Source organism: Neltuma alba, unplaced genomic scaffold (assembly GCF_004799145.2).
Source record: "Neltuma alba isolate B1F8T4 unplaced genomic scaffold, ASM479914v2 tig00004804_pilon, whole genome shotgun sequence".
Classification (NCBI taxonomy): Eukaryota; Viridiplantae; Streptophyta; class Magnoliopsida; order Fabales; family Fabaceae; genus Neltuma; species Neltuma alba.
The window spans coordinates 45,901-72,662 of NW_021633866.1; the positions used below are offsets into that span (position 1 = coordinate 45,901).

Below are 26,762 nucleotides of genomic sequence, written 5' to 3' on the forward strand. Positions count from 1 at the left end.
AATACTAACATTCATAATTCAAACAACGGTGGGAAAATTATAAGAAAAAGAAGAGGAAGAAAAAGCAGAAAAAGTCGATCTTCGATCAATAAATGGTATGAAAATTGCGGAGAGGGAAAGAAATCGGTTTTCCTTTTGCTCGTTTTAAATTCTATGGACTCCTACTTGGAGAATATTGGTGACAGAAATCTACGTTATTGTTGGTATTGTTTGGTGGTCTGTGTAAATCCAGGGCTGGACATGTTAATTACTTCGAAGATAATGTAAGGGGAACTTCATCTTACTCTTTGAAGTAATTGAAATATTAATTCTCTGATATGGAGCGGACAACTTTGTGTTAAATTCAGGCATAAATGACATTTAATGATTCTCCAAAAACATTAATGAGCATAGTCGGACCTTGCCTGTTCTAAATTAATTCTTTTCAACACTCATCATTTATATTTTCAGTACACATATCTTCTACATTTTCAGTATTAAATTTTTTTAATACATCTTCTGTATTAATATATTAATATCGAGGAGATAATGAATCAATCAAAGGTGCATAATGCACCAGATACTTTTTGATCTATCTAATACTAGTACTAGCTAGTTTATTAATTTGACACGAGGCGGGAGCATTTAAGACCGAAGAAGAGGTTCTTCAACTGTAAAAGGATTGTGAAAGCCACGTATCAGTGTGATGAACTGGCATCTTTCTCTCACACGCACCCAAACAAAAGAGAGGAAGAATGGTTTCTGTGCCTTGAATGCTAAAGGATATGATCACCGTCTTCTTTCTCATATTTTCAGGCTTCTGTAATATATTATATATTGAAGGCTTCTGATAGCTGTCAGTTTCGTCTTCAAAGCTCAAGAGACTCTCCCAAATGTTCATCAGACTATTGCACAGAACTTGGGGATCTGTCATGTCAGCTTCCAAATGAAGCCCCGCACTAATTTTGACTTTGTTTCTTTTGGCTCATATGGACACTCTTGCTCAAAACACGATGGAATATGTGGGCATTTTTTTGGGCGTGAGAGTTCAACCTTTGATTTTGCTCTTTTCATTTTTTGACGTAGTAAAGGATACCAACAGCAATATAATACTCCTCTTTTGCTTAAGAAAACAAAAAAAAAAAAGCAATATAATACTCCTGATATTCATAATACCACCTTAATATGAGAATTAATTTCACTTTTGATTTGATTCTAAATATGAGATTCTAATTTATTTTGTCTATTATATTTATTTTTTTAAGTGATTCTTGTACTAATTGTATATATTAAAGATTCCGTCAAATGATAGTTTTAATTAATACATATGTTTAGTAAGGATATTTTAGAGAATTCAACTCATATTTGTTACAAATTAGTAACTAACTATTATATTAATGATAGAAGATAGTATAATATAAACGTGATTTAATCACTAATTTTGACTTTGTTTTCAATATAGTTTTTTACTTTCTTCAATACTTCTTCCATTTTATTCAAAAAATATACATAGTTAAAAAGTATTATTTTTGGAGATTGAACAAATATTACTTCTGTAATCTAAAAAGGAAAAAAAAATGTTGTTCAGGTTTTCACTTTTGTTTTATGTATACCTCTAATAGTAAATATAAAATTCAATTAACTAATTTAAAAAAATTAAGAAATTTTAATAAATTACTTAATTGGATTATATTTTATATAATTTTTCTGAAATACTTTTAATATTATTAAATTATGTATCGTTTTACAAGTTAGACAAATGGATTTAAAAAAATTGATAAATACAAATACTTTAAAATAATTTGTTTAATTTATTTAATCTTCTCAAATTAATTAATTGAATCTCATACTCAGCATCATACTCATCCTAATTATATAAGAACTTACTATCTTCAGTTTTTGATATAAGATCTCGTTTGATTTTTATTTTGATCATAAATATAAGACTCCAATCTACTTTGTTTCTTATATTTATATTTTTTTTCAAAGTTGCCCTTCTAATAATGGTAGTTCTAGCCAATACACTTAATTAGTAAGGATATTTTAGGAAAGACGGCATTTATTTATTGCAAATAACTAACTTAAATGATTTTCCTAATCTCCTCAAATTAGTCAACTAGCTCTTCTAATTAGGATCGGAGGTAATATTTATAGACAGAATGTAGATCTAATTTTATTTTTATTCTTATATACACTCCAATAAAAATAAAGTTTATAGTTTGTGATACGTTTTGTTTGGTAGAAACAATGTAAACATTTACTGATGAAGTCCCGTAATGCGAGCATCTTTGCGTAATTTCCGAATCGAGAATTCATATTCTCCAACCCATAGTTCGCGGCCTGGCTGCAAAGTTTCTGTGGATAAATGGAACCCCACAGGCCACAGCCATAAAGACGAAACTTATCCATCCACCAGTATAACTTTTGTTCAATTTTTTTTTTTTTTGCAGATTTTTTTTATGAATCAAGCCAGAAGGATTAATCATGACGATATAGGTATTTCAACTCATAAAATATATAAAAATATTTTTAAGTTTAAAATCTTCACATCACCCATAAGATTCAAAAAGGGTGTTTGGATGAGTGTAAAAGTGCTTTTCAAAAACACTTTTTGGTAAATCGAAACAAACTCTTCTACCTATTTACTTCGTATGCAGTAAAAATACTTTTAAAATTGTGGTTTTGTTTTTATCCAAACACTCCCAAAATCCTGTACTGTTGTAGAGTTTGATATTGGCTTTTATCTAGACATATAAACCTTAGTTGTCAGTTTTTTCTACTTTCACTTGACACATTCATGCATTGTTGGCCTTTAATTATTATTTCATGCACAGAATCAGATCTTTTTTGGTTTACAAGCATTGATACAAGACTTTGCTGTGCGTGTGAAAGTAACAACTGTTAAATAGGATCAGAGGCAAGCAAACTCTTCTTTCATTCAAAACCATGCTACATGTGAATCCATAGACACATCACATGCAGCAAATTAATTGAAAGAATCTGCATAAATACACTAATATCCATCAATTTTTTTTTTCCATAACATACACTCGTAACATTATAAAACTCTTCGAAACAAAATGCTTTAAAAAAAAAAAAACCAGCACAACCATTAAGATCGTGCAGATAGCTTCTGTTGTGGAGGAGACCTGCACAAAACTGAATGACTCTAAGGTCAAGATGGTTTTGCACTTGGCCTACTCATATTTGGGTCCTTTCTCCGAAGAAGTTACGCTAGATGAAGCACTAGACACGGTATCACTACTGTCAGTAACGGAATTTTGATTGCTTTTTGATGGGTTTCTCTGGGGATCGTTGTTTGTTGGAGGATTCTGTGCCTGCTCTGCTAGTTTTCTGATAATGCTCAAGAGTGTTGGAAGAAACTTGGCAGACAAAGATATCATTCCTGGAAGCTGAAAGCATGCACACTAAAAGATGAGACTACCAAACACCCACTTGCAAAATTGGTTTAAATTCTCTCTCATACTTTATAATTTTATATTATAAAGTTGCTCATTGCTCACCATTCCATGGCGGAATTCATTCGAGATGTCCAGCTGAACCCATAGGGCTTTTCCGAGAAGAAAACCGATAAATATGACACCCAGATACAAGGGGTTTCTGCCATGAAGAATATGAAACTAAGGTGACAAAAAACTCATTCTTAAAATACTGTGCCTATGAAAAAGATCTTTATGATAACCAGATTTTATTTGATCAAAATTTCGTATTAGCTTGTGAGTTTCTCGAGAACAGAGGAGAGAGAGATGTTGTGAGAGCAAGAGAAAACATACACTCATTCCTAAAAACAATTAAAAAGACATCAGAGGATTACACGGTTGACATGTACCTTAGAAGTGTCACAAATTCATTGAATCCCAGAATAAGTAAAGCAACAATTGCCCATGGAGGTGGTAACCAGTTGTTACTACGATTGTTGGCCTCCTGACAATGCAAAGTATCCATGAAAATTTTCAAGCTAACAAAACACACTAATGAGAAAAGCATTTTATCCATAAAACAAGATTCTTTGCGGATTTTGTTAATAAATCTTCCTAAATATATATAGAAGCATATTTGTCAATCTGTCATCATAAAAAAAATGTGAAACATCATACCTGTGCAGAAATGGCTTGAGTGACACTATATTCAGTCTCTGTCTTGAATTGTCTCCACACATTTTTGCACTGTACTGGTGTGATTAAGGTTTTAGAAGATGGAATCTACCCCAGGAATTAAGTCGAAGAAGCTTATCAGTTCCCAAGGTGGAAGTTTCCAAACCGTTAGAAGTTGCAAGTAACCAAAAAGATGCAATTCTGTGGCCTAGTATGAAATTGCAATTCAATAGGTGCACGAGATAAAACAGAAAATTGTAAAGTTGAACCTCTGTCCAGGTGCTTGAAGCCAAAGGATCAACTGATGTAATGCTTCTGTCTTTCATAGAACTTGGAGAATCCAGCAATGCAACTGTTAATGTTTTCTCAACATTATCAGCAGTAGAATCTAAACGAATAGCCGCCATAACAGATAGCAACTTCAAGGACTGCAAATAATTCAATTTGGTTAAACAGCTGATTGAATGCAATACAAACTGTAGCAACAGAAAACAGTATTCATAATCCTGTCATACAGCAGAACGGGCAGTCTTGGTGATGGCTCGAATATCTTCTTTCCCAGTCCAAATACGAGGCATTGAATCAGAATCATGGCTAAACAATGTTGTAAACCTGTTTTCATATTCAAGGTAAGTGACTCTTGATTACATTTTGAGAAAAATAAGGATGTCCACTTAAATTGCAGGAGCTTCAGACCTGTCCTTCATACGGATCAGAACTCTTCCAGATTCTTCCCTTGCCTTTGCCTCTACTAAACCCCTTGCATAATCCTCTAGACTTGTGGTCATGTTCCGTCTTGTTTCTTCATCCATATCAAACCCAGAAAGTGCAGTATAGAAGCCTGATACGGCGGATTCTGTCTCACGCTTAAGAAGATTCCTTATTGCTGGCCATGTATCACTATTGGCTTCATCCAGCAGGGCTTCAATAGGTCCAGACAAAGCGTCTTTCAGTTTTTCCTGCAGGACACTGCTATCAGAAATTCGTAACAAATTACATGCAAATTTGACTTCCGATTGATGAAGTATAGAATTTTGATGACTTATATTGATTCAAACTCACTGTCTTTCCGCACAAATATGAATAATTTCACCATCATTAAGACAATTACTTCAGAATTTACAAGATATCACTATCAATGTTGAATAAATACCTCATATGATGATGTAAGTTCAGACAGCTTAGCTGCTCGAACAAAAGCAACATGTGCGACAATATCACGATGGAGTTTCTCCCTTGCCTTGGATGTATCCCAGTTTGCTTGTTCAATTATTACATCTGAAAGGATAATACATACATTATTGTCACATTAAGTGAGATTTACAAGCCACAAAAATAATAAAGTTCATTAAGTTTTAGCTGTTCTTTTGGTGGAAACCAAAAGCTAGTGATTTCATTGTCAGCATCTTTTTACGGTGCATGATCCACTTCATGATTTCATATCAAGCTAACGTTTATTTCTAAATACCTGCACAAGCTTCATCAAACTGAGCCATAAAAGAGTTTGTGCATCTATTAGCAGCAGCAGAAAACCCTTCCCCTCCTTTCAAAGCCTTGTCAAGAGCTTCCTTGTACTTTTCTAGAATTCCAGACCTTATATGTCCCAGCACAATTTGGAATGCTGGTTGAACAAGCTAAGGAATCGACGGGCAAAAACATTTAAGTAATATAATCACATTATAAATCTTAAAATTTTCATGGCTGATTGAAATAAATTAGGGCCTTATCCAGGGGAAAAAAACAGAGAGAGACTAAAATAAAGTTAAGAAGAAGTACTTGCAACAATTTTTCTTGAAGCTGCTTTTGTTTTGCAGATCTGACACCTTCATCAAAATAAGTGGCTTCTGAATCATACCTAGAATGAAACACAAGAGCTCAATATAGATGAAATCCTCGTCAAGGCGATCTCTTATGAGATACTTCTACCAAATTCAACATGATTACGATAAAAGGAAACGTAAGAGGTCTGTTAAGGTAAAAGTAACAGTAACTATTTATTTATGTATGTTTCGACATATGAATGCAACAAAATCAAGATTTAGAAACTATAATTTCAAACTACAGTTCAGTTTGAATTGAAGGATTAAATACATCACGAGAATAAAACATAAGGGCCTCGCACAATACCTACCAAATTTAAGTTACGTTGGAAAAGGAAAGATAAACCCCAGAAGCATTATATGGGGTTTCACATGAAACTCCCACATCAAAAACCGTTGATAAAATAAATATTAAATAACCAAACATGGCATTTTCATAGAATTCCAAAGCATCCACCGAATCTACCTCCACATTGTACCACCATAAATAATCAGAAGCACTCAGACCAACTAAAGTAAGACTTGACAATTTTGATGTTAGAATTCTAAATATGCAACATGTTTCTCATTAGGCTGCTACTCCCTCTGGTCCAAAATGCAAGTTATGTTTCAAAAACACCAAGGATAGAAGTTAAAAGTTACATGACTCATTAAATTTGTAATATAAAAATATTACATTCCTCCCACCATTACCCCTATTTAATACATTAAATTCTTTTTTTTCGATAGTATTAATGCATTAAATTCTAACAGAACATTGATCGCAAAGCTTTAAAACCACGGGAAAAAATGAGAAAAACGTAATTAACAACAACACACCAAACAACACTTACACATAACTTATAATTTAGACTGGAGGGAGTATTAAACCAGCATAACGCTAAGCAGAAACTGTGATTATAAACATAAGATTACTTCGTATCCATGAGTCTGAGGCGATGGAGATGTCATATAAAATGAATTAAACTCACTCTGACAGACAAGAGCCAAGGATTGAACTGAGCTTTTTGCCAAATCCAGGAACTGGGCCAGATTGCACATCCTCTTCCAATTGATGCCAGTCCTGAGAAATAATCGTAAAGCAATTTACGTTAACATAAACAATTAAAGTAGTCATAATGTCCATGGAGGAGTACTATGGTAAAAGAATTGCGGATACCTCATTTGCAGCGAAGGCAGCGTACTTCTCATTGGCAATTTCTTCACATCTTACAGTAGCAACCATGACCTAAAATTGGGGGATCAAAGATAATTAATTAATCAAATAAAAACATGTCCAGGGAAAAACATTACACCATTTATATGTTACCTTGTGAGCAGGAAGGTCCAGATCCTTGTTTTCCTTAATGATTTTCCAAATTTGCTGAGCACTAAAAGAAAAGCCTGAAGCAGGAACTACTCCACGTCGATCTCCTGCAAGCCCACCAGGAGTGATAGAATGATAGAATCGTTGCCTCAAGTTGGCAACCTACATTTAAAATATATCACATAAATAAATGATATCTGCGAAATAGAGGGATCCAATAAGCCAAAAATGTATATATCTTTTTTCAAATGTGAAAACCAATCTGATCCTACAATTATGTACAGACCAAAATAAATGGCTATAGCACAGTCACAACCCAGAAATGCAGACAGAGAGATGCACTAGTCTTGATAATGATTTATTTTACAGTCAGCTAGCAAAAAGTAGGCCTTTGGTGCACTATCCACTACCTGCTCCTTGAACTGTTCTTCCTTTTCTTCAAAACTAGAAAGTGCAACAACTTCAACCTGACAATTTGTTGCCAGATGTAAACAGTTACTAAAAATGCTAATAGAATTATGACATATGCAAGAAAAGATCTATAAATTTGGTGACAACAGAATGGATTACAAATTACATTAAAGAATTCACCCAATGGAGTTTCCATGTGGACTTGTGGCTTAGGAACAGAGTCCCATATCTGCAATAAGGATACGGAAAAGGAAAGAATCAAACACTGACTGGGAAACCTTCATAACAGATTCAATACAGAGAATTAACATGAAAAAGCATAATATTACCTTCTGAATATCTTCTCGCAAAACAGGTTCTAAATTTTCAAGGGGTGTCTATCAATGGAAAATATTAACCATATAAGTAAATTTTACACTTAAGTTGAGCTCTCGATGACAGAAAATAGTCAAATAACAATAGTAAAAGCACTTTTGCTTACGCACTCTTGTCTTATCACGAATGACAAACAACAATGTTGTTTTGCGTGGGCTAAACAATCTCATCATAACCTGAAAGTAGTACCAAGCATGCATTTAAATTTAACCCAATTTTCGTGATTCCAAATAGCAGCTTGTAGTCAATAGTTAGACAAAACATACTTGAAAGACAGTTTTCAACAGAGGCTTATTTGCGGCTTGCTCACGGCCAATGTCATGACACCACCTTTACAAAATTGCATGTGAAAAGAAATCAGTTGCACAAAGAAAAAGGGTTCACATAAAACAGGAAGTGAAAGATATCATGACATATATGAAGTTTATAAAACATGTTTGTATTACAAATATCTGAAGGTAGAAGCGGGAGCAAACCGAAAACTGACATGTTTATTAGCACTATGTCTGAAACAGCAAGAGCAAAAAGAGCACTCTGTTTTTCAAATGCCGTATCATCCTGACAGAAAAGGCAATATCAATCAGTACAAGAGGAAACAACCAAACGTAGAACATGAGTATTGATATGTCATGACTCTTCGTTTATTTTTCTGAACTAGTATGAGATTTCACAGGTTTAAATTCACATTGTGATTGAGGTTAAGGTATAATAATAATTGGAGTGGCACCTCTCCACGTTCTCTTCCATCTGTACCCTCCAAATCCATCACAAGTGTAAAAGGCTCTATGCCTGCACATTTTGCCATCCAAATTCCTTTAGTTGTTTGAGATCTGAAAACAAGCACATCCCATCAAGTCATTGTCTTCTCGTTGGACAAAAATCATGTAAATTGTGAAATGAAGAGGCATGCCTTCCTTTAAAAGCATCCATCTCATTGAAGTCGGTGCGAAACAATTTATTTAATAGCGTGCTCTTCCCTGCTCAGACCAAAAGCAAAAAACTTAGATAATATAAAAGATCCCATTGCTGGGAATAATCCGACTTAAGTTTAATTTGATTACAAGAGAAATATCCAAAACGTAAACTGAAAATGCAATGAAGAAAATATAGAATCCTTAGGAAAAGAATTCATAGAGATAGAGAGAGACACCAAGGAAACTAAACTTGATTACTGGAAATCATCCATGTAAATAGATAATAGATTCTAGTTCTACGTCAAAATGTCAACCTCAAGTTAATGCTCATAACAACACAAGACACTTTCAAAAGTCTGTAGTAAAAATCATGTCAACCTAAATAAGGCATGCTCAAAACCATATTACGATACTTAAATTTCAATCACGATCATCATTCTTTGCCATGTAAAATGAATCAGTTAGCTTTAAGAAGGTGAAAAGTGATAAGATGCTAAGATAGTGGAGGCAAGAGAACATACCACTACTCTGTGGACCCATAATAGAAACTACAGCATACGAAAGCCCACATTCGCCCAATTTGACCTCCTTCATAAACTTTTCGATTCCGGCAACATTGAATGTACCTTCTCCATCAATAAGCTGAGTGGAACAACAGCCCTCACTATTTGCTGGATAATTAGATATTCAACATTAGCGTATGAAAGAGTTACGCGAAGAAGAATTCTACAACTTTTTAACTTAAAAACCAATTACGTGGGCCTTCTCCTTTCAATAGAAAATGAGTTTTGTTGTTCTTATTGATATTAATAATGATCCATGAACGTAGAAGGCAGATTAAAAAAAACAGGGAAAATGTCATTGGAATGGTCATGGATTTCTTTTGTTAGATTAACTCTCGCTTACCATGTCAGGTACAGTTAAGTTAAGGTCTTCACTTTTGTTAAGTGCCTGAATCTTGAAATAAAACACACTAATTGATCAGTTTAATTCATTTCCGCCCAATATTTCCAAATATGAAAGAGCTGTATCCCAAAAGCTAGCTCATTGGAGAGTCCAAAGTTCACATAATCATATCTGCCCAGCATTAGAATCCCATTCTGAGACTGAAGTCCAATACTTTACGAAGGATTATAAAATTTTTGACCCCGCTTCACAGCTCTCGTGCCAAGGAAACCAAAAAAGTTTGTGACAAAAGGGAACATTTGAAAATTAGATCGTGAGATTGGAAGTTGCAAGACTTATTTCCCATCATTGCCAATTGCAATGGGTCATGATAGATGGGCATTGAAAGACCTATTATGCTAATCTCAGGTCTCATAAATTAATGGTAGGTCAAGTCAACCAGTTAATTGTAATTTGCATTCTCATCTTAATATATAACATAAAATATATACCAACATTATTCCTTCAAGACCATGAAGAAATGTATAAAAGCCATGATGAAATCCAACTGGGACCCACTAGTTTAGCATTTCAAGACATATTATCAATGAATATGTCAGAATTAATCAAATCCCAAACAATTATGCCTTGAAATTGAAGAAACAAATAAAGAAAACGCATGCGAGAGTTAAATGTGTGTTTTTGTGAGTTTCGGTTATAAGAAAACACGAATATCAGATCACGGATTACGAAAAGTTGACAGAAATGAAGAAAGTGAAGAATAATGATAAAAATGAAGAAACCGATCGATATGGAGATCGGAGACGTACCCATTAACGTGGGGATTGATATGTTATAGATTCAAACGAATGTGGCCAAAAGGAGAATGAAATGAAGCAATGGGACGATGATCTTCTCAGAGAGGCATCACATCAGCATATGACTTTCGTTTCTAAAAAGCAGCCTTGACTGTCTCTTTCCCGTCCATGAAAGACACGATCCCGGATATTATCAACTTTCCTTTTTTTCCCCTTCCCAGATAATCTTTTCTTTTTCTTTTTCTTTTTATATGATATTTGGTAGAAAGAAATACAAAACAAGCAATATATATTGGAACTTGGAAGAATCAAAATTAAAAGAAAATATAAAATCATGTTCAGTATACAAATCAACCTCATGTTTTGTATATAAGTTGAGCTGGTGAACCGCTTTTTTTTTTTTTTTTTTTAAAAAGAGAATTGTTATAATTATGACTTATGAATAATTGAACTCTCTAAACATATCATGTTACACAAACACACACATGGAAGGATATATAGATTTGTTATCACATGCGTATACGTATATGTTAATATTAACAAGTGTATGATTCTCTTAATTAATTTAATGCATATATTGGAAATTGAGATTAAAAGAAACATATAATATTTTTTAGCTTGTTTAAAATGACTTATAAATAATTTTACAACTTTTCGATTTACAGAATACGAAGTAAATATGTGAGAAAAATTTTATTTTAACTTACACCAAACATGCTTATAAGTGATTTTAAACCTGACTCCAAACAAGACCGCATCTAAAGACTAGAAGTACATAATATCCATACAATATGAAGAATAAAAAAAAGAATTTCGGGGTACAGCCTCGCGCCTCCCCTCTGGCTGTTTGTGCAATTATATTTCATACCTTTTAGAAATTATTCCATACCTTTTATCAAAATATTATAAACCCATTTATTATTTTTTTCCAAAAATTAAACTCATTAATTTGTTTGTCTTTTTCTTATTTTCGAACCAAATAGAATAATATACATATACATATATATATATACACTACTTCCGGTCCTTAATATAAAAACCTGTTTGACTTTTATTTTGGTCCTAAATATAAGACCACAGTCCACTTTATTTCTCATATTTATACATTTTTTTCCAAAGTAGCCTTTCTAACAATGATAGTTCTAATCAATACACTTGATTAGCAAAGATATTTTAGGAAAGATAACACCTGTTTAGGACAAATAACTAACTCAACTTACTTCCTTAATCTCCTCAAATTAGTCAACTGGTTCTTATAATTAGGACCGGAGGTAGTATATAAGATCTAGTTTTGAGTAAAGGAAGTGCATGAACTTTGCCTATTTTAATCTGTAAAAGAGTTCAAAAATAAAAATTGGATAAAAAGTTTGGTTGATTATTTTTCAAAATCTCCCTCACATGTTTCAAGAGAATGAAATTGTTGCATGGAATGACTTGCTGACAACTGTGACATTCCTTGAGATCCATAAAACCCTTCTCCACAGGATTTTCCCCCAATTTTATGCCAATTGTTTTGCTATTGCTAGGAAAAAAACTGTTGTAAAATTGTTGGTTGTAAAAGTTACTGTCAAATGTAATTAAAATTTGTTTAAAAATTTAGGTTCAACTTATTTTTAGTGAACACAAATCGTATGCAATTTATTATTAATTACGTATAAAACGAAAGATATTTGCTATATGTGATTGAAAAAGAGTTACACTTGTGTGAGTCTTTCTATAAATAATTTTGCAATGAGAATTTTGTAACAAATTTTCCATTTTTTAATTATAACGTTGTTTAGTTCTTGTAACAAATTCTTCTTTTATCTTTCAACTTTTTGCCCCCCATGTCATGTTCATATAGGGCCTAATAAATTATAATGGGTATGAATGGGGTAATGTTTCTTCTGCATGTAATCCTTCTATTCATAATAATATAAAATGTTAGTTAATCTTTCCCAGAAACTAAGAAATATTAATTAAATCATTAAATGTGTTTTAAATTGATAAAAGTTATATATTTTTTACTCTCCTTTTTATATTTTAAACTCTCTTTTCTCTATATAACAAAAGGTAAAAGTGAAAAACTATCATTGGTTCCTCTATTAATTTCTTATGTTTTGGATCAAAATTTTCTTTCAAAACACTTCTTATATATATACCACTTCCGGTCTTTAATATAAAACCTCGTTTGATTTTTATTTTGGTTATAAATATAAAATTCGAATACATTTTGTCTCTCATATTTGTGTATTTTTTTCAAGTTGGTCCTTCTAATAATAGTAGTTCTAACTGATACATTTAATTAGTAAGGATATTTAAAAAAAATATTAATTTATTACAAATAACTAAATTAATTTATTTTGTTAATTTTTTTAAATTAATTAATTAACTCTTATATTTAGGATGAGGAGTAGTATATTAAAAACAAGAGGCAAATGATAATAATGCCACATCAATGCAGGCCCTAGCCAATACAATAAATTTCAGGTCAAACATAAAAACAAGTCCTAATAAATGAAAATTATTTTCACAGATCCAGATACAGATACAGACCCCAGATACAGAGTGTGGGTCCCGTCCCCAGGCTTCCTTTCTTCTTCTTGTTCTTCACTCTATATGAAGGGCATATCCAGCTGGCAGCTGCAGATTCATCTGCACTTTGGGTGTGAAGAGAGGAAGCAGAAAGCAGAGAAATGAAGGGAAGTTACGACATTCCAGTGTCCACCAATGTGCAGAGAAGATATAATCGCTGGAAATTTTATGTTCCAGTCATCTATGACTGGTTCATCAACCATAATCTTTCTTGGCCCTCTCTCTCCTGCCGGTTCTTCTTCTTCTCCTCCTCCTCTCTCCTTCATGCTTTATTCTTATATCTGATACCCAGTTTGATATATACTATGCGATATGATTCCACGGAACACGTAAGAGAGCTTCGATTTCAGCTCTTCATGTGTTCGTACATTGACGCCATTTATTTGACTCCTTTCTCCCAAGAAGGATCTTATGATGTTGGCCCTGTCAACTCTGAAATCAAATATCCTTCCGGCATGGATCTGCGTTTTTTTTTTTTTGTTCTTTTGGGGGTTCTTGAATAATTTTGGTCTTGAATTCGGTTCATCAAGCTTTAGTGGTTTTAGACGTAGACGAAGCAATTTGAACCATTTGATTTGGATTTTTTTTAATTTTTTAAAAATATTTTTTGGTAAGACAGCGTCTCCGTCTTACAGAAGACCGTCTTTATTATATGCTTATTTTATTCGAAATAAAAAGAATAGAGATCTGAAATTTCCGAAGTACGTCGTCAAAGAAGCCAACATAATTTGATGCCACTTTATTAGTAAAAATCCTTAACAAAACACAATCATGATTATATGAGTATGTTTGTGATGTGATGATTTGCGACTGGGAATTAATACGATAACTCATGAAGATAAACATATGGATTAGTGTTATATTCATTCTGTGAATTTTTTTTTTCTTTGGCCATCAGCCTATGGATACTTTGTTAGATTGTAATCTTATTTATCTAATTATTTGTATTCCCTATTAGGCAGAGTGTTTGGGTTGATTAATTTCTTTTTGAAAAATGTTATGTTTTTATTTTCATCCCTCTGCAAAACCTCAATCTATCGGACCTAATTTGTCTGAACACTCCAAACTCATTATATTAGATCTACATCATCCAGACTCGAGCTGCACTGTTCAAATCTAAAAATTTTAATTAATTAATTTTAAATAAATTTTTTTAAAAAAATGATAGTTGAGATGTTATTTTTATTATTTTAAATTTTATACCTATTAATTTAATTATTTTAAAAATAAAAAAATTAAATTTGGATAGTATATATCTGATAAGCTTGAAATGCTTATCGAAGTGATAAGTACCTAAACTCATTCATTGATCCTCATTTAATGCTCATTGCGTATTGTGGTTATTATTGTGATAAAATCTAAACTATTTAAAATTTGATTTAGTTATATTTGTAAATAAATTAGTAGTTCATACTGTTTATACTATTGGTTGTGTCGTTTGTTTATTTTCTTGTTCTATTATTAATGGTTCATTGTACTGCTATATATGAAATACTTCACATGTCATGAAAAGAGCAACAATCATTATATTTTAATTAGTATCATTTAGTTCGGATTTAAAATTTGCAAATTTAAAAAAAATTGAAAAACTCAATTGGATTTGAATTAATACGATAATTTGTATGAACAAATAACTTTTTATTGTAATTAAAATGAAAAGCTATGGAATGAACCATGCCAAAGCAACGAAGATATGACTGCTTATTCATCAAAATCTATTAACCTCTTACAATTATATATAAGGTTAGAAATACAAAACATTAATATTGAGATTTTGAGTATGTCTAACCAGTTAGTTAATATACTCATTGATTTACTATTGCGATAACAAGACATGCATCTAGCTAGAAGAACATGAAATTGCCTCTTCCATCCTGAATAATTGACTTCTTAGCGTTTTCATTTGAACATTTTACTTGGAGATTATCAAAATATATATTTACATATGCTTATTTTGAGATGAGTATATATAAATGCAAAAATGCTTCGATAATGTTTAGAGATTCTTAAGGACCTGGCATAATCTCCTATATATTAATGTTCATGTGTGTGAATTATATACACAACTCTACATTTTCATTTCTATGTCACTTCTTCTATGAATATGCGTTCATACATGAGAATGGGGAACTAGAATAGCCTTTGTTTAAAGCCCTACTAATTAGCTTGTTGTAATCGCAGGTGGGGCCCTCAATTCGATGAAACTAGGGATACCAAGAAACAACGTTTGTACCTTACTGAACAGGCAAGAACAATATCGTACATGGAGAATATATAATAACAATTCAAACAACTTGTAAATTTGAGTTTTGATTATAAATAAAACATTTTTAATTGTCAAATGTAACTCTCAATTAATTTGTAATTGAGATTCCTGTTTTACAACTATCTGCTGAAGCAACATTTGCAACTCATTTTTCAGCAACTTTTTTCCAGGGACTAACTTTCATTAATCCTCTCTTTTGGAATTGAAATCCCATTAATCCCCTTTTCATATATACGTGTCTTCCTGAAGCTTTTCTAATTAGTTTGCAATAAGAATATTATTTTAGCATGCTTTTGTTGAGCTGTCTTGGTGATTAATTATTACATATATCTTTGCTCTTAGTTTACTAATGTTGCCATTATGTTTCAGACTGATGGTAGTTATCCAAATACTCTAGTTATAGCAGACTGTGAGATTGTTAAGCCTAAGGTTGCATCAGAGGATATCAGAAGGGTAACATATGCATATATCATTACCAAGACTTGTTCTTATTTATGCGTTTTGCTATGTGATCATGAAGCTTCTATTTATCCAATTGTAATTCAAGTGGATGTACTTTTTGGTTGTAATTTGATATTTCTTGATTGATCAGTTTCATGAAGACGCACGCTCTCCCAATATCAAGAAGAACAAATCCATTATTCACCCCGGAGAGGTATGCACACACAAATGGGACATCATCTTCAAATCCTCTAGAATCTGCTCATTAATCTTTTCTTCTTCCTTTTCTATATAGAGTGCAATACTAGTTAATATTCATCTAGGCCTGATTATTTTGAAATATCTAGATGAGTATTAATTAATTCTCTCTTTTCTTATATTAGATCAGTGTATAATCACTATTGATTGTTGAATGAACTAATAAATTCTTTGGCGTTGATGATGTCTTTCAGGTTAACAGAATCAGGGAAATGCCACAGAATAATAATCTGTTGGTGGTGCACACAGATAAACCTGAGGTGTTTGTCTAATAATTTAGTGCTTCTTTTTACTACCCTACATTATTCCTAGTTAACTAGATTTTATTAGTTATGATGAGGTAGTTAATTAATGTAAGCTTGTTATAATTGTGGCACTAATTAAGTTTTTTCTTTTCTATTTTTGAATATATATGAAACAGTTAATAATTTGGGATATTGACGCTCAACCAGCTCGCCATGCTATCCCTGGAGCTGAATATTCCATACCGGATCTGGTATTTAGCTTTTTTTTTGTTTTTTGGGGGTCTCTCCTCATACATTTTTCCATTAATTCATTCGGGCAATTTTTATGTACCATATATGGTAATTTACTATGAATAATTGCGCCTGAGTTTATCTATGGAATTCACCAATATAAATACAATCTTAATATGTGTGTGTGTGTGTGTGTGTTTTTTTTTTTTTTTTTAATAAGATTGAAAATGGTTCAGACATGTTTGGATGATACTGGGCAGCTTCTAATAAAAGGTCAAGACATTGAGCTTATGAGTTCTTTCACTTATGCATATATTTCTTTAACTTTTAGAATCGTTCTAGAGAGCATCCTAAAAGGAGTCTTTATACTCTTTGACTTGTTTGGCTCAGAAATCATTCTAAAAAGCACTCATATATCTCTTCTTTTAGCTTATTATTGGATTCTGAGAGCATCCTCAAAAACACTTAGATATAGTCCGACCCTAGAGAAAACTTTCTGCAAGGAACATCCTTGCGGACCTATAAAGGGGAGAGCATCCTAATTAAAAAGATACTCATAGGCTTTGCTTGGGAGAGCATTCTAAAAGAGGACAAACTTGTGGGAGGAAAATATCATAAGGAAATCTTTAAGTATGTTGTGAAGATATCTTGGATGTTTTGGTTAAGTTTGCTGATATACATGCATATATTCATATCTATTTTGCAGATACTGGCGGGGCACGATGATATTGCTCAATTTGCTTTGGCTGTTTCTGCTTCTGAACCTTATGTTCTTTCTGGAGGTCCATGTTCTTTTTCATTTTACATTAATTCTGATTTTATAAACATCTTTTAGAGATTCTGTTTCCTATGCTCTTGTTTTATGGCTCTGACGCATGCATGCAAACACCAAATTTTCATTTGATTGTTTTAAAAAGCACTTAAAAAATATACTTTCATACAATTTGAGACAAAACTCTTTTAATTTCATATTATTTGGCACGCAGTAAAATTATTTCTAGAAATTTAATATAGACACTCCCTAAATTCGATCCTGCAGGGAAGGACAAGAATGTTGTTTTATGGAGTGTGGAAGACCATATGACATCTTTAGCACAGGCAGCCTACTTTAGACTCGGTTCCATTATTGGTAGGAATTATAACCCTGTTGTCAATCCACGTGGCATCTTCCGTGGACACACTGATACTGTCGAAGATGTCCAGTTTTGCCCTACTAGGTATATATACTTACTAATTAATTTCTATCTTGAGTTAGTTTAATTATATTTACAAGCTCCAAATCCAAAAAGCTATTATTCCTAAATATTATTAAGTTCAAGTATTTAACCTTCTCACTACGCAAATATTTGCACCTCTTTATTGGAAAGTCCACAAGAGTTCTGTAGCGTAGGGGACGATTCCAACTTCATATTATGGGACGCCCGTGTTGGCCCAGACCCCGTTATCCAGGTTCTTATTCTTTAATTAATTTATTTATTTCTGTTTATTTATCAATTTTCTTAATGATAACAATATAATTAATTAACTTTCAAATCTCCAAACTATCTTAAACTATTATATATGCTCGTCAATATTATTGTCTCTCCTAATTTTAACAGGTCCAGAAAGCTCATCTTGAGGACGATATCCACTGTGTCGAATGGAATAACTTCGATGTTAATTATATTCTCACTGGGTCTGTACGCACACCCACTGCTTAATTATACAACAATAATTAAATTTTTTTCTTTTAATAATTAGATAAATGTCTTTTTTTTGGTTTCTGGTGAACTATACAGTTCTGCTGATAGGTCAGTTCACATGTATGATCGTCGAAACCTTAACAATGGCCGACGAGGACCGAATCCTGTTTATAAATTCCAGGGACACGATGCATCTGTCCTTTGTGTTCAGGTACATATATATGTATATATTCTTTGAACTAAAACTTTTATGGTACTTTAATTAAGGGTTAAAACTTATTATGTTTAAATCTAATTAATGAATTAATAGGAGTGATATGTTGAGATTAAATTAAAGGTGGGTGTTTGAACTTTGAACTGTGCAGTGGTGTCCCGATAAACCATCCGTATTTGGCACTTCTGGTGATGATGGCATTGTTAACATTTGGGACTATGAAAAGGTAATTTGATGGAACTCTCTTAGATATTTAATTATTAATTATTTTCCTTCATTTTCTTAAACATCATAAGTTCCAACACTGTTGGGAACACTATCTTCTCGTTTCTGTTTTATTCCCAAGAATCGAATCCACATTCAAGTGCTACAATAAGGAAACATCAGGTGCCATTAGGTCAAAAGGCCTAAAAACACTATATGTACTCAGATAGAGAATTGTGTGTTTGCCTACATGAATATATATATATATATATAGGGATAAGATGTTTAAATACCTTAAAAATATTCACAGAGAAACATCCAGCATCTAAAAGTTTTTTTGACTCTTAAATGCCTTGAAAGTTCTATTTAGCATTTTTGTCCTGAACCGTTATATATCGTTAAATTTAACTATTAAAAGCTTTGGTCAAACTGTATATATAATTTAATAGTCAAATTTAACAGCAGACAATGACCAAGGTTATTTTATGCTACGAAAATAAACTTACAAGTCATATAAGGGTAAAAAAAAAATCTTGGTGCTGAATGCTCCCTTGTAGATATTTTCAGGATATTTAAACACCTCATCTCATATATATATATATATATATATATTATATTTCTTGAACATCTTACTCTCTCTCTCTCTGTTATATTGTGTATATAGGTTGAGAGAGGTTCATCTTGTGCTGGTGGTGTGAGAGAAGAAAGGGCACCTCCTGGTTTATTCTTCCGACATGTTGGTCACAGGTGAGTAACATACATAGTTAACTGTTTAATTAGTTACATACTCTTCCGTTTTGTTTTGTTTTTTTTTTTGGGTCAAGGTTAAAATGTTTGAAAACAATGGTTTTTTTATCTAATATTGTCAGGCATAGGGCAATTGAATTCCAGTGGAATCCATCAGATCCTTGGACCATTGTTAGTCTCTCTAATGATTGCAGAGGTCTCGGAGGTGGTACATTACAGGTACATCTACACGAGCAATTCTGTCTTTACATACACAGATAAACATTTATAAAGATTCAATAAGACATATAACATTAATTCTAGTATTATTATTGTCGATTCTTACAATTTAGTTAATCAAATTTTGATTATTTTAGTCAGTGTGGTTTCTCTATAACTCAATTATGAAATAATTTAAAGGTTGTTTTCATGAAAAATACAGATGTGGCGAGTGATGGATGTAATATATGAAGAGAATAATGAGAACGTGGAGAGGAAAATGGCAGAGCTGAACAGGTTCAGACGTTGCACTGCGGGACGAAGCCTGTCATCTATCAAGGATTTATGCTTTTGCTTCTAGCTAGGTTTTCTAATTAGTTGGTCAACCCAGTATGACTTCAACATTAATATATATGAGAATAACTATATTGACATAGTGACTTGGCAACTCTTATTTCATAATGCAAGATTCAGATACTGTTTGAACATTTAAAATCATCATCATTAATGTTATATAAATGCCTTAGTTTGTGATGTTATGCTATATTTTAATTTGTTAACATATTTATAGGATTGATACTTACCATATTTTACTTAAGGTTTTATAAATGATGGATGTTGCCAATATATATATTTGATGTTCATGAGAACACGTTGACTATTCAATGTGTTTTCCATTTTTTTAAATTTTTAGTCAATATCGAGTTGGTTGGAGTAGGAGAGTAAATTTGTTCAACAAAGAATCTTTCAGCTAATCAAACGGAAGTAGTAGTTAGGGGGTAACTTGCAAACTAACTAAAGTGATTTTATGAAAACTGTTTTGTGATTTTCAGATTTTATGATATCTTTGTCCAACTCCTGATTTTTTGAGATCCTCTTTTGGCTGACATGTGATTAATTATTTTCAAATTTTATTCAAAGTAGGTTTTCAAAAATAATAATAAAATATTATTTTAGTTTTTAATTATTTTAAAAGTTTAAAAAAGTATTATGAAATTTTATATAAATGATTTTTTTAAATAAATAACTTTATATCATGAAAACTTAAACAAACTCTTAATAATTAATCTTAAACTGGTGCTTTGTGCAGCGTATTCACTCACATGGTCACATGTATTAGTTGTGAAAATTTAAAGCAAAATTGACAAACAAATCACGTTCTCTCGCTCTCTCTATTGGTGTTTTTTTTTTATAACTCAGTATTTTTAAGCAATCTTAGGCGCAACCTAAAATTTGAACTTGTACTCTCCATTTCAACCAACAGCTTGTTAATAAATTGAAAGCGAACATTAACTTTCTCTCTTTGTATTTTTAATACTCCTCAAGTTCTTAATATAAGATTTATTTAACTAATTTGATAAGATTAAGGAAGTTAGATAAGTTAGCTAATTATAAAAAATATGAAATGTTTTTCCTAAAACACTATAATCATCTTTTTTAATATCCTCCCTCCTTCACTTAATTGATTATGGTTGAGGAAGTATCTGCAGGGATAATTTAGGAAAAACTGATAAATATGAGAAATAAATTTTATATTTAGGACCAAAATTAACTTAACAATTAGGTCCCATATTAAGGATTGGAAGAGTACTACATTTGGTTTTTAATATAAGAGTTAATGAGCTAATTTGAAAAAATTGAGAAAATTTGTTAAATTAGTTATATGTAATGCATATATATTATTTTTCATAGAATATTCTGACTAATCATGTATATTAGTTAGAATTACCATTTAATAGAATTTTTAACATATGTAACTACTATAAGGACTACTTTAGAAAAATAGATAAATATGAAAGACAAAAAATTTTATATTTAAAACTAAATTAAATACCAAATTAACTCTTATATTATATCTAGATATATTGTCTCCCAAAATTATAATTTCTCCTCTAAACTTTCATTATTGATTTCATAAATCAAAGGAAGTTTTCATTAATAGGGTCTAATGCAAATAATTAAAGAAGTATTTTACAAAAATCAATACACATTTTTTTAAGAATAACTAACCTACTTAATTTCATTAATTTTGAGAACAAAAATTTTTAATCGATATAAAATACATGCATGAGTAAGTAATATTACTCATATTCAGCTTTAAGATTTTGCATGAATACACAAAAATGTCATATTTTTAATCAAATTTCATCTAAAAATAAATTTTAGTGTTTTTGTTATAAATATTAAAATAATTTTATAAGTACACAAAAAAATAATTTTATAATTATAAAATATAAAGTGTATTATTGTATCCAAATATAAAATAAGTTTCTTCATTGCTCACTCCAAATCAATTCAAGCAGCGTGGATAAAATCCGAGTCCTGGAGTATGATGTTTCCGGAAGCGTGAGCGGAAGCTGCAGAAAGTCAGAACTCAGAAACAATCTCGGCAGAAGTGAATTCTTCTTCAGCTGGGCCACTCCATTTCTTGTGTATCGGTGGATCTTTCGTTCCTTTATTCCATTGAAGCACCCAAAGAGGCAGACGAAGATGCCTACCATCTCCGCTCCGAAGATCACCGCTTTCTCCTTCCTTCTCTTCTTCATCTCATACGCCCACTCGTTCTACCTTCCCGGCGTTGCTCCTCGAGATTTTCATACTGTATGCTCCCTCAATCCCTTTTACTTCTATTTTCTCAGTTTCTACCTGTTGATTTTTGATGTACTACCCGTTTCTCTCTGGTCGTTTAATTTCTTTGAATCCTGGACGTTCTTTAATTTTGCATTTGATAGTTGTTGGATCTGGGGTTTTAGGTCTGATCTATGTCCTTTCCTTTGTCTTCGTTCGAGATTCGAGAATGAGAAATGATCCTATTTGCCTTACAGTTTCTGCTTACGTTTTTCATCAGGCTATCGTGGATTATTTGGTTGTTCTGATGTGGTTCGAGCTAGAAATGACTTCTCTTAAAAGATCGTTTGTTCGGGTGAATTGGTTGGACGAGTGTCTGTCGGGAAATGAATTGCAGAGTCTTAGGGAGTTAGGTTAGCTTTTTGAGTTCGGGTCTTGATAGTTTTGGTTGATTGATGTACGGAAATTGAGAACAGGGTGATCAAATCTATTAATATAAAGTGAGAAATTCATAAAATACAGCTTCAGTTGCCGTCTTTCTGGTGCTGAATTGAATCTTCCTGTGACCTCAATAAATGATTTCTGTATTAGGAACTTCTAATTGTTGTATTTCCTGAATGAGGAGTCTTGTAACTATGGTTCAGTTTTTTTTTTTTTTCAATTTTAATTTGTTCGTTTTATATATATATATATATATATATATATATAGGTTTGTTGTATTACCCTGAAAATATTGATTCGTTCCTTCTGCTATGGGACTAGGATGAACCGCTGTCTGTTAAAGTGAACAAATTATCATCTACAAAGACTCAACTTCCGTACGACTACTACTTCTTGAAGTATTGCAAACCCCCGAAGATTGTGAACAATGCAGAAAATTTAGGAGAGGTTCTTCGAGGGGATCGCATTGAAAATTCAGTATACACGGTACATATCTATTACTGATTTCATTTAGCAATTTACTTGGATAACTAGGCCTTTAAGAGTTTGTTACAATGGTTTCTTCTTTTGATTCTACAACCTAATTCGATTTATTCTTTTTTCAGTTTAAAATGAGGAAGGAACAATCTTGTACTGTAGCTTGTCGCGTGACTTTGGATGCTGAGTCTGCGAAGAATTTTCAAGAAAAAATTGATGATGAATATCGAGTAAACATGTAAGTGATTAATGTATATTTTCTAGTGCTTTGCTCTTGCTATATAATATAAGTCCTTTTATGTTTTTGAAAGTTCTCTTTGACAGTCTGCTTGTCTTTTGCTTTGTATATCCTTGCTGACACGAGTCACTCATGAGATGAATATGCAGGATTTTGGATAATCTTCCAGTTGCTGTTCTTAGACAGAGGAGGGATGGAGGGCAATCAACCACATATGAACATGGGTTTCGTGTTGGGTTTAAAGGAAACTATCAAGGGGTATAAACTCAGAAATCACTTTTGATATGGAAATTTGTTTTTTCTGTTCTCACAAACTTAACATTTACCTGTAGAGCAAGGAGGAGAAATATTTTATCAATAACCACCTGAGCTTTAGAGTCATGTATCATGAGGATCCTGAAACTGATTCTGCTCGTATTGTTGGGTTCGAAGTCACCCCAAACAGGTGTTGTTCCCTATCTCATCTGTAGCCTCTTTTGTTCGAAGATAAAACAAGGTCTTTCATGCTATTTTAAAGAAGGGTTCTAGATACTTCCCCTTTTCCTCATTGTTTTTTATCATACCTCTGCATTTTATGCTTGTTAACAATGCTCTTAAGATATTGTAATCCCTGGTCTTTATCGAAATCAGTTCAAAAACATTGAGCTTCTGTATTGACTGCTTTGTTGTTGATTTTTGCATAACTACTTATTGTATGTTCTTGTCTTCTCATATGAATTCTATCACCGCATACAGTATCAATCACGAATACAAGGAGTGGGATGAGAAGAATCCACAAGTAACAACATGCAATAAAGACACCAAGAATTTAATGCAAGGCAGCACTGTCCCACAAGAAGTAGGAAAAAACAAGGACATTGTATTCACTTATGATGTTTCCTTCAAGGTATCTCTGATCATGCCTATGGGCACTCTTCTTCTTTCACCTCATCTGTGATTGGCCACATTAATTCAGGTTTAATGATTCTTTCTTCTTCTTGTTTTTTTTTTTGCCCCCCAGAAAAGTGAAATCAAATGGGCATCTCGATGGGATACATATCTTCTAATGAATGATGACCAGATCCACTGGTTCTCCATCATTAACTCTCTGATGATTGTTCTTTTCCTTTCCGGAATGGTGGCAATGATCATGCTGAGAACTCTTTACAAAGATATTTCTAATTATAACCAGCTAGAAACCCAAGATGAGGCCCAGGAAGAGACAGGATGGAAACTTCTCCATGGAGATGTTTTCAGGCCACCAACCAATTCGAATTTACTTTGTGTTTATGTTGGTACTGGTGTTCAGATCTTTGGAATGACACTTGTGACAATGATATTTGCATTGCTGGGATTCTTATCCCCATCCAATCGAGGCGGTCTTATGACAGCCATGGTTCTTTTGTGGGTTTTTATGGGCTTGGGTGCTGGCTACTCCTCAGCACGTCTGTACAAAATGTTCAAGGGCACAGAATGGAAGAGGAATACCTTAAAGACTGCATTTATGTTTCCAGGCATTCTTTTCTCTGTATTCTTTGTGCTGAATGCTATAATTTGGGGGGAGCAATCTTCTGGGGCAGTGCCTTTTGGAACAATGTTTGCTCTTGTTTGCCTGTGGTTTGGTATATCAGTGCCCTTGGTATTTGTGGGTAGTTACTTGGGTTTTAAGAAGCCAGCTATTGAAGATCCTGTGAAAACCAATAAAATTCCCAGGCAGGTACCTGAGCAGGCATGGTATATGCAACCCATCTTCTCTGTTCTTGTTGGAGGCATTCTCCCATTTGGCGCAGTGTTCATCGAGCTCTTCTTTATCTTGACATCAATTTGGCTGAACCAGTTCTACTACATATTTGGCTTCCTTTTCATAGTGTTTGTCATACTATTAATCACTTGTGCGGAGATAACAATCGTGCTCTGCTACTTCCAGTTGTGCAGCGAAGACTACAACTGGTGGTGGAGATCTTACCTCACTGCCGGGTCCTCTGCTCTGTACCTTTTCCTCTACTCAATTTTCTACTTCTTTACCAAATTGGAGATAACTAAATTTGTCTCTGGCATCCTGTACTTCGGGTATATGATAATTGTTTCGTATGCCTTCTTTGTTCTGACCGGGACTATTGGCTTCTATGCTTGCTTCTGGTTTGTCCGCAAGATCTATTCGTCTGTGAAGATTGACTGATTTACGTCATATAACGGATGAGAAGGAGGCTAACGCTCAGACCATATGAGAGGCCGTAGAAAAGGTGAAGTCTTGAAGCAGATACTGAAGGGAACTTGTTTCCCTTGATTGGAGTTTTTTTTTTTTTTTTTTTTATAATTATTTTAGTTATGTTAGAATAGCAGTTGTACTTTTAATTAGTTACCTAGTTTCCAAATGTTGCTGTGACAGATTATGAAGCAACGACTTGATGCTTGCCTATTTCTACATGTCCATGTGTCTTAACATAAGGCATTCAATCTTAAGATAGTCATCGGGGCATTGGTGCAAAATTCACACCCGATTCATCCCAGCCCGGATCTGGTCGGGTCGGGTTAAGCCCAGCTGTTAATGCATCTGATATGGACAAATATGTCCTTGAAATTTCTACCTTATTGTTCCATTGTTCGGGTGTTTATACTCATGCATAGACACTGTTAAATATGAGAATGGTATAGGGAGATTTGAGCCGGTTGTTTATACTTATGCACAGACACTGTCAAAATTTTGAGTCAAGAAATCCAAGACCCTGACATAATGTTTAAAAGGGGGTCCTCGCATAGACTCTGGTAAAATTCAGTGCGCACGGTACATATCTGTTAGTGATTTTATCAGAAAGTATTAAGCAGCGTGGACGAGGTTGAAAATAATATATAATACTTATATATTACCAATAATTAATAAGTGCAAAAAAAAATGATCAAGAAGGATATTATCATTAATGTTTACAGCTCAATAAAAAGTCATAACAAACATAATTATGACTAACAATTACGCACACGATGCTAAATAGCTACTGATCATCAGAACTATAATCTCAATCAGGAAAGAAATGAAAAGTGGGTGGTTGAGGAGAAGCCCTCTTGAAACGCTGCAAATATTGGAGGCCCTCTCGCGTCATAAACTTGTGAAAACGACCATACACACTCATCTCTTCCAGGTCTGTGCCTGACTTCATCAACCAGCCTATCACAACCCCCATATCATACGACCACTCTCTTATCATCATCTTCACCTTCTTCAGTCCCTTTGTTTTCCTCCCTTCACCTCTCCTACACTCTCTTAGTGCTTCCTTAAACATGTCATTCACAGATTGCCGAAACATTCACACATCAAATAAAGTTATATATAGAAGAAGGGGGGAGGGGAAAATATATATATATATATATATATATATAT

General features: G+C 32.9%; 3 protein-coding genes across 3 annotated transcripts; 2 read left to right on the forward strand and 1 right to left on the reverse strand.

The window, feature by feature from the left end:
- Window positions 1-3,176: 3,176 nt before the first annotated feature.
- LOC114745781 (protein ROOT HAIR DEFECTIVE 3 homolog 1-like) lies at window positions 3,177-10,639 on the reverse strand. Its single transcript, XM_028933949.1, has 23 exons — window positions 10,636-10,639; window positions 9,442-9,591; window positions 8,917-8,983; window positions 8,734-8,836; window positions 8,494-8,564; window positions 8,273-8,336; window positions 8,117-8,182; window positions 7,961-8,008; window positions 7,798-7,860; window positions 7,631-7,687; window positions 7,224-7,382; window positions 7,074-7,142; window positions 6,886-6,977; window positions 5,871-5,949; window positions 5,563-5,728; window positions 5,248-5,372; window positions 4,791-5,053; window positions 4,610-4,706; window positions 4,364-4,522; window positions 4,098-4,202; window positions 3,830-3,924; window positions 3,504-3,600; window positions 3,177-3,392 (listed from the first exon to the last, which is right to left on the reverse strand). Exons 1-23 carry the CDS (start codon window positions 10,637-10,639, stop codon window positions 3,177-3,179), a joined length of 2,415 nt encoding a protein of 804 aa, XP_028789782.1.
- Window positions 10,640-13,298: 2,659 nt separating this feature from the next.
- LOC114745782 (WD-40 repeat-containing protein MSI4-like) lies at window positions 13,299-20,044 on the forward strand. Its single transcript, XM_028933950.1, has 15 exons — window positions 13,299-13,429; window positions 15,379-15,442; window positions 15,833-15,916; window positions 16,056-16,118; window positions 16,357-16,422; window positions 16,584-16,658; window positions 17,345-17,420; window positions 17,678-17,855; window positions 18,006-18,087; window positions 18,237-18,313; window positions 18,417-18,531; window positions 18,686-18,760; window positions 19,403-19,485; window positions 19,608-19,704; window positions 19,907-20,044. Exons 1-15 carry the CDS (start codon window positions 13,299-13,301, stop codon window positions 20,042-20,044), a joined length of 1,404 nt encoding a protein of 467 aa, XP_028789783.1.
- Window positions 20,045-22,107: 2,063 nt separating this feature from the next.
- On the forward strand, window positions 22,108-25,971 carry LOC114745786 (transmembrane 9 superfamily member 7). The gene is made up of 7 exons (XM_028933954.1): window positions 22,108-22,284; window positions 23,014-23,178; window positions 23,298-23,407; window positions 23,557-23,665; window positions 23,740-23,852; window positions 24,143-24,293; window positions 24,408-25,971. The coding sequence occupies exons 1-7, from the start codon at window positions 22,174-22,176 to the stop codon at window positions 25,563-25,565; spliced, it is 1,917 nt and encodes a 638-aa protein (XP_028789787.1). The 5' UTR covers window positions 22,108-22,173; the 3' UTR covers window positions 25,566-25,971.
- The last annotated feature ends 791 nt before the right edge of the window (window positions 25,972-26,762 follow it).

Coding starts and splice junctions, on each gene's coding strand:
- LOC114745781 (XM_028933949.1), bottom strand. Junction 8,565..8,733: donor ATGGAAGAGAACGTGGAGAG/GTGCCACTCCAA, acceptor CTTTTCTGTCAG/GATGATACGGCATTTGAAAA. Junction 7,861..7,960: donor TGCGAGAAGATATTCAGAAG/GTAATATTATGC, acceptor TCCTTATTGCAG/ATATGGGACTCTGTTCCTAA.
- LOC114745782 (XM_028933950.1), top strand. CDS start 13,299: ATGAAGGGAAGTTACGACATTCCAGTGTCCACCAATGTGCAGAGAAGA. Junction 16,423..16,583: donor TGCACACAGATAAACCTGAG/GTGTTTGTCTAA, acceptor TATATGAAACAG/TTAATAATTTGGGATATTGA. Junction 17,421..17,677: donor ACCTTATGTTCTTTCTGGAG/GTCCATGTTCTT, acceptor TCGATCCTGCAG/GGAAGGACAAGAATGTTGTT.
- LOC114745786 (XM_028933954.1), top strand. CDS start 22,174: ATGCCTACCATCTCCGCTCCGAAGATCACCGCTTTCTCCTTCCTTCTC. Junction 22,285..23,013: donor CTCCTCGAGATTTTCATACT/GTATGCTCCCTC, acceptor CTATGGGACTAG/GATGAACCGCTGTCTGTTAA. Junction 23,179..23,297: donor TTGAAAATTCAGTATACACG/GTACATATCTAT, acceptor TTCTTTTTTCAG/TTTAAAATGAGGAAGGAACA.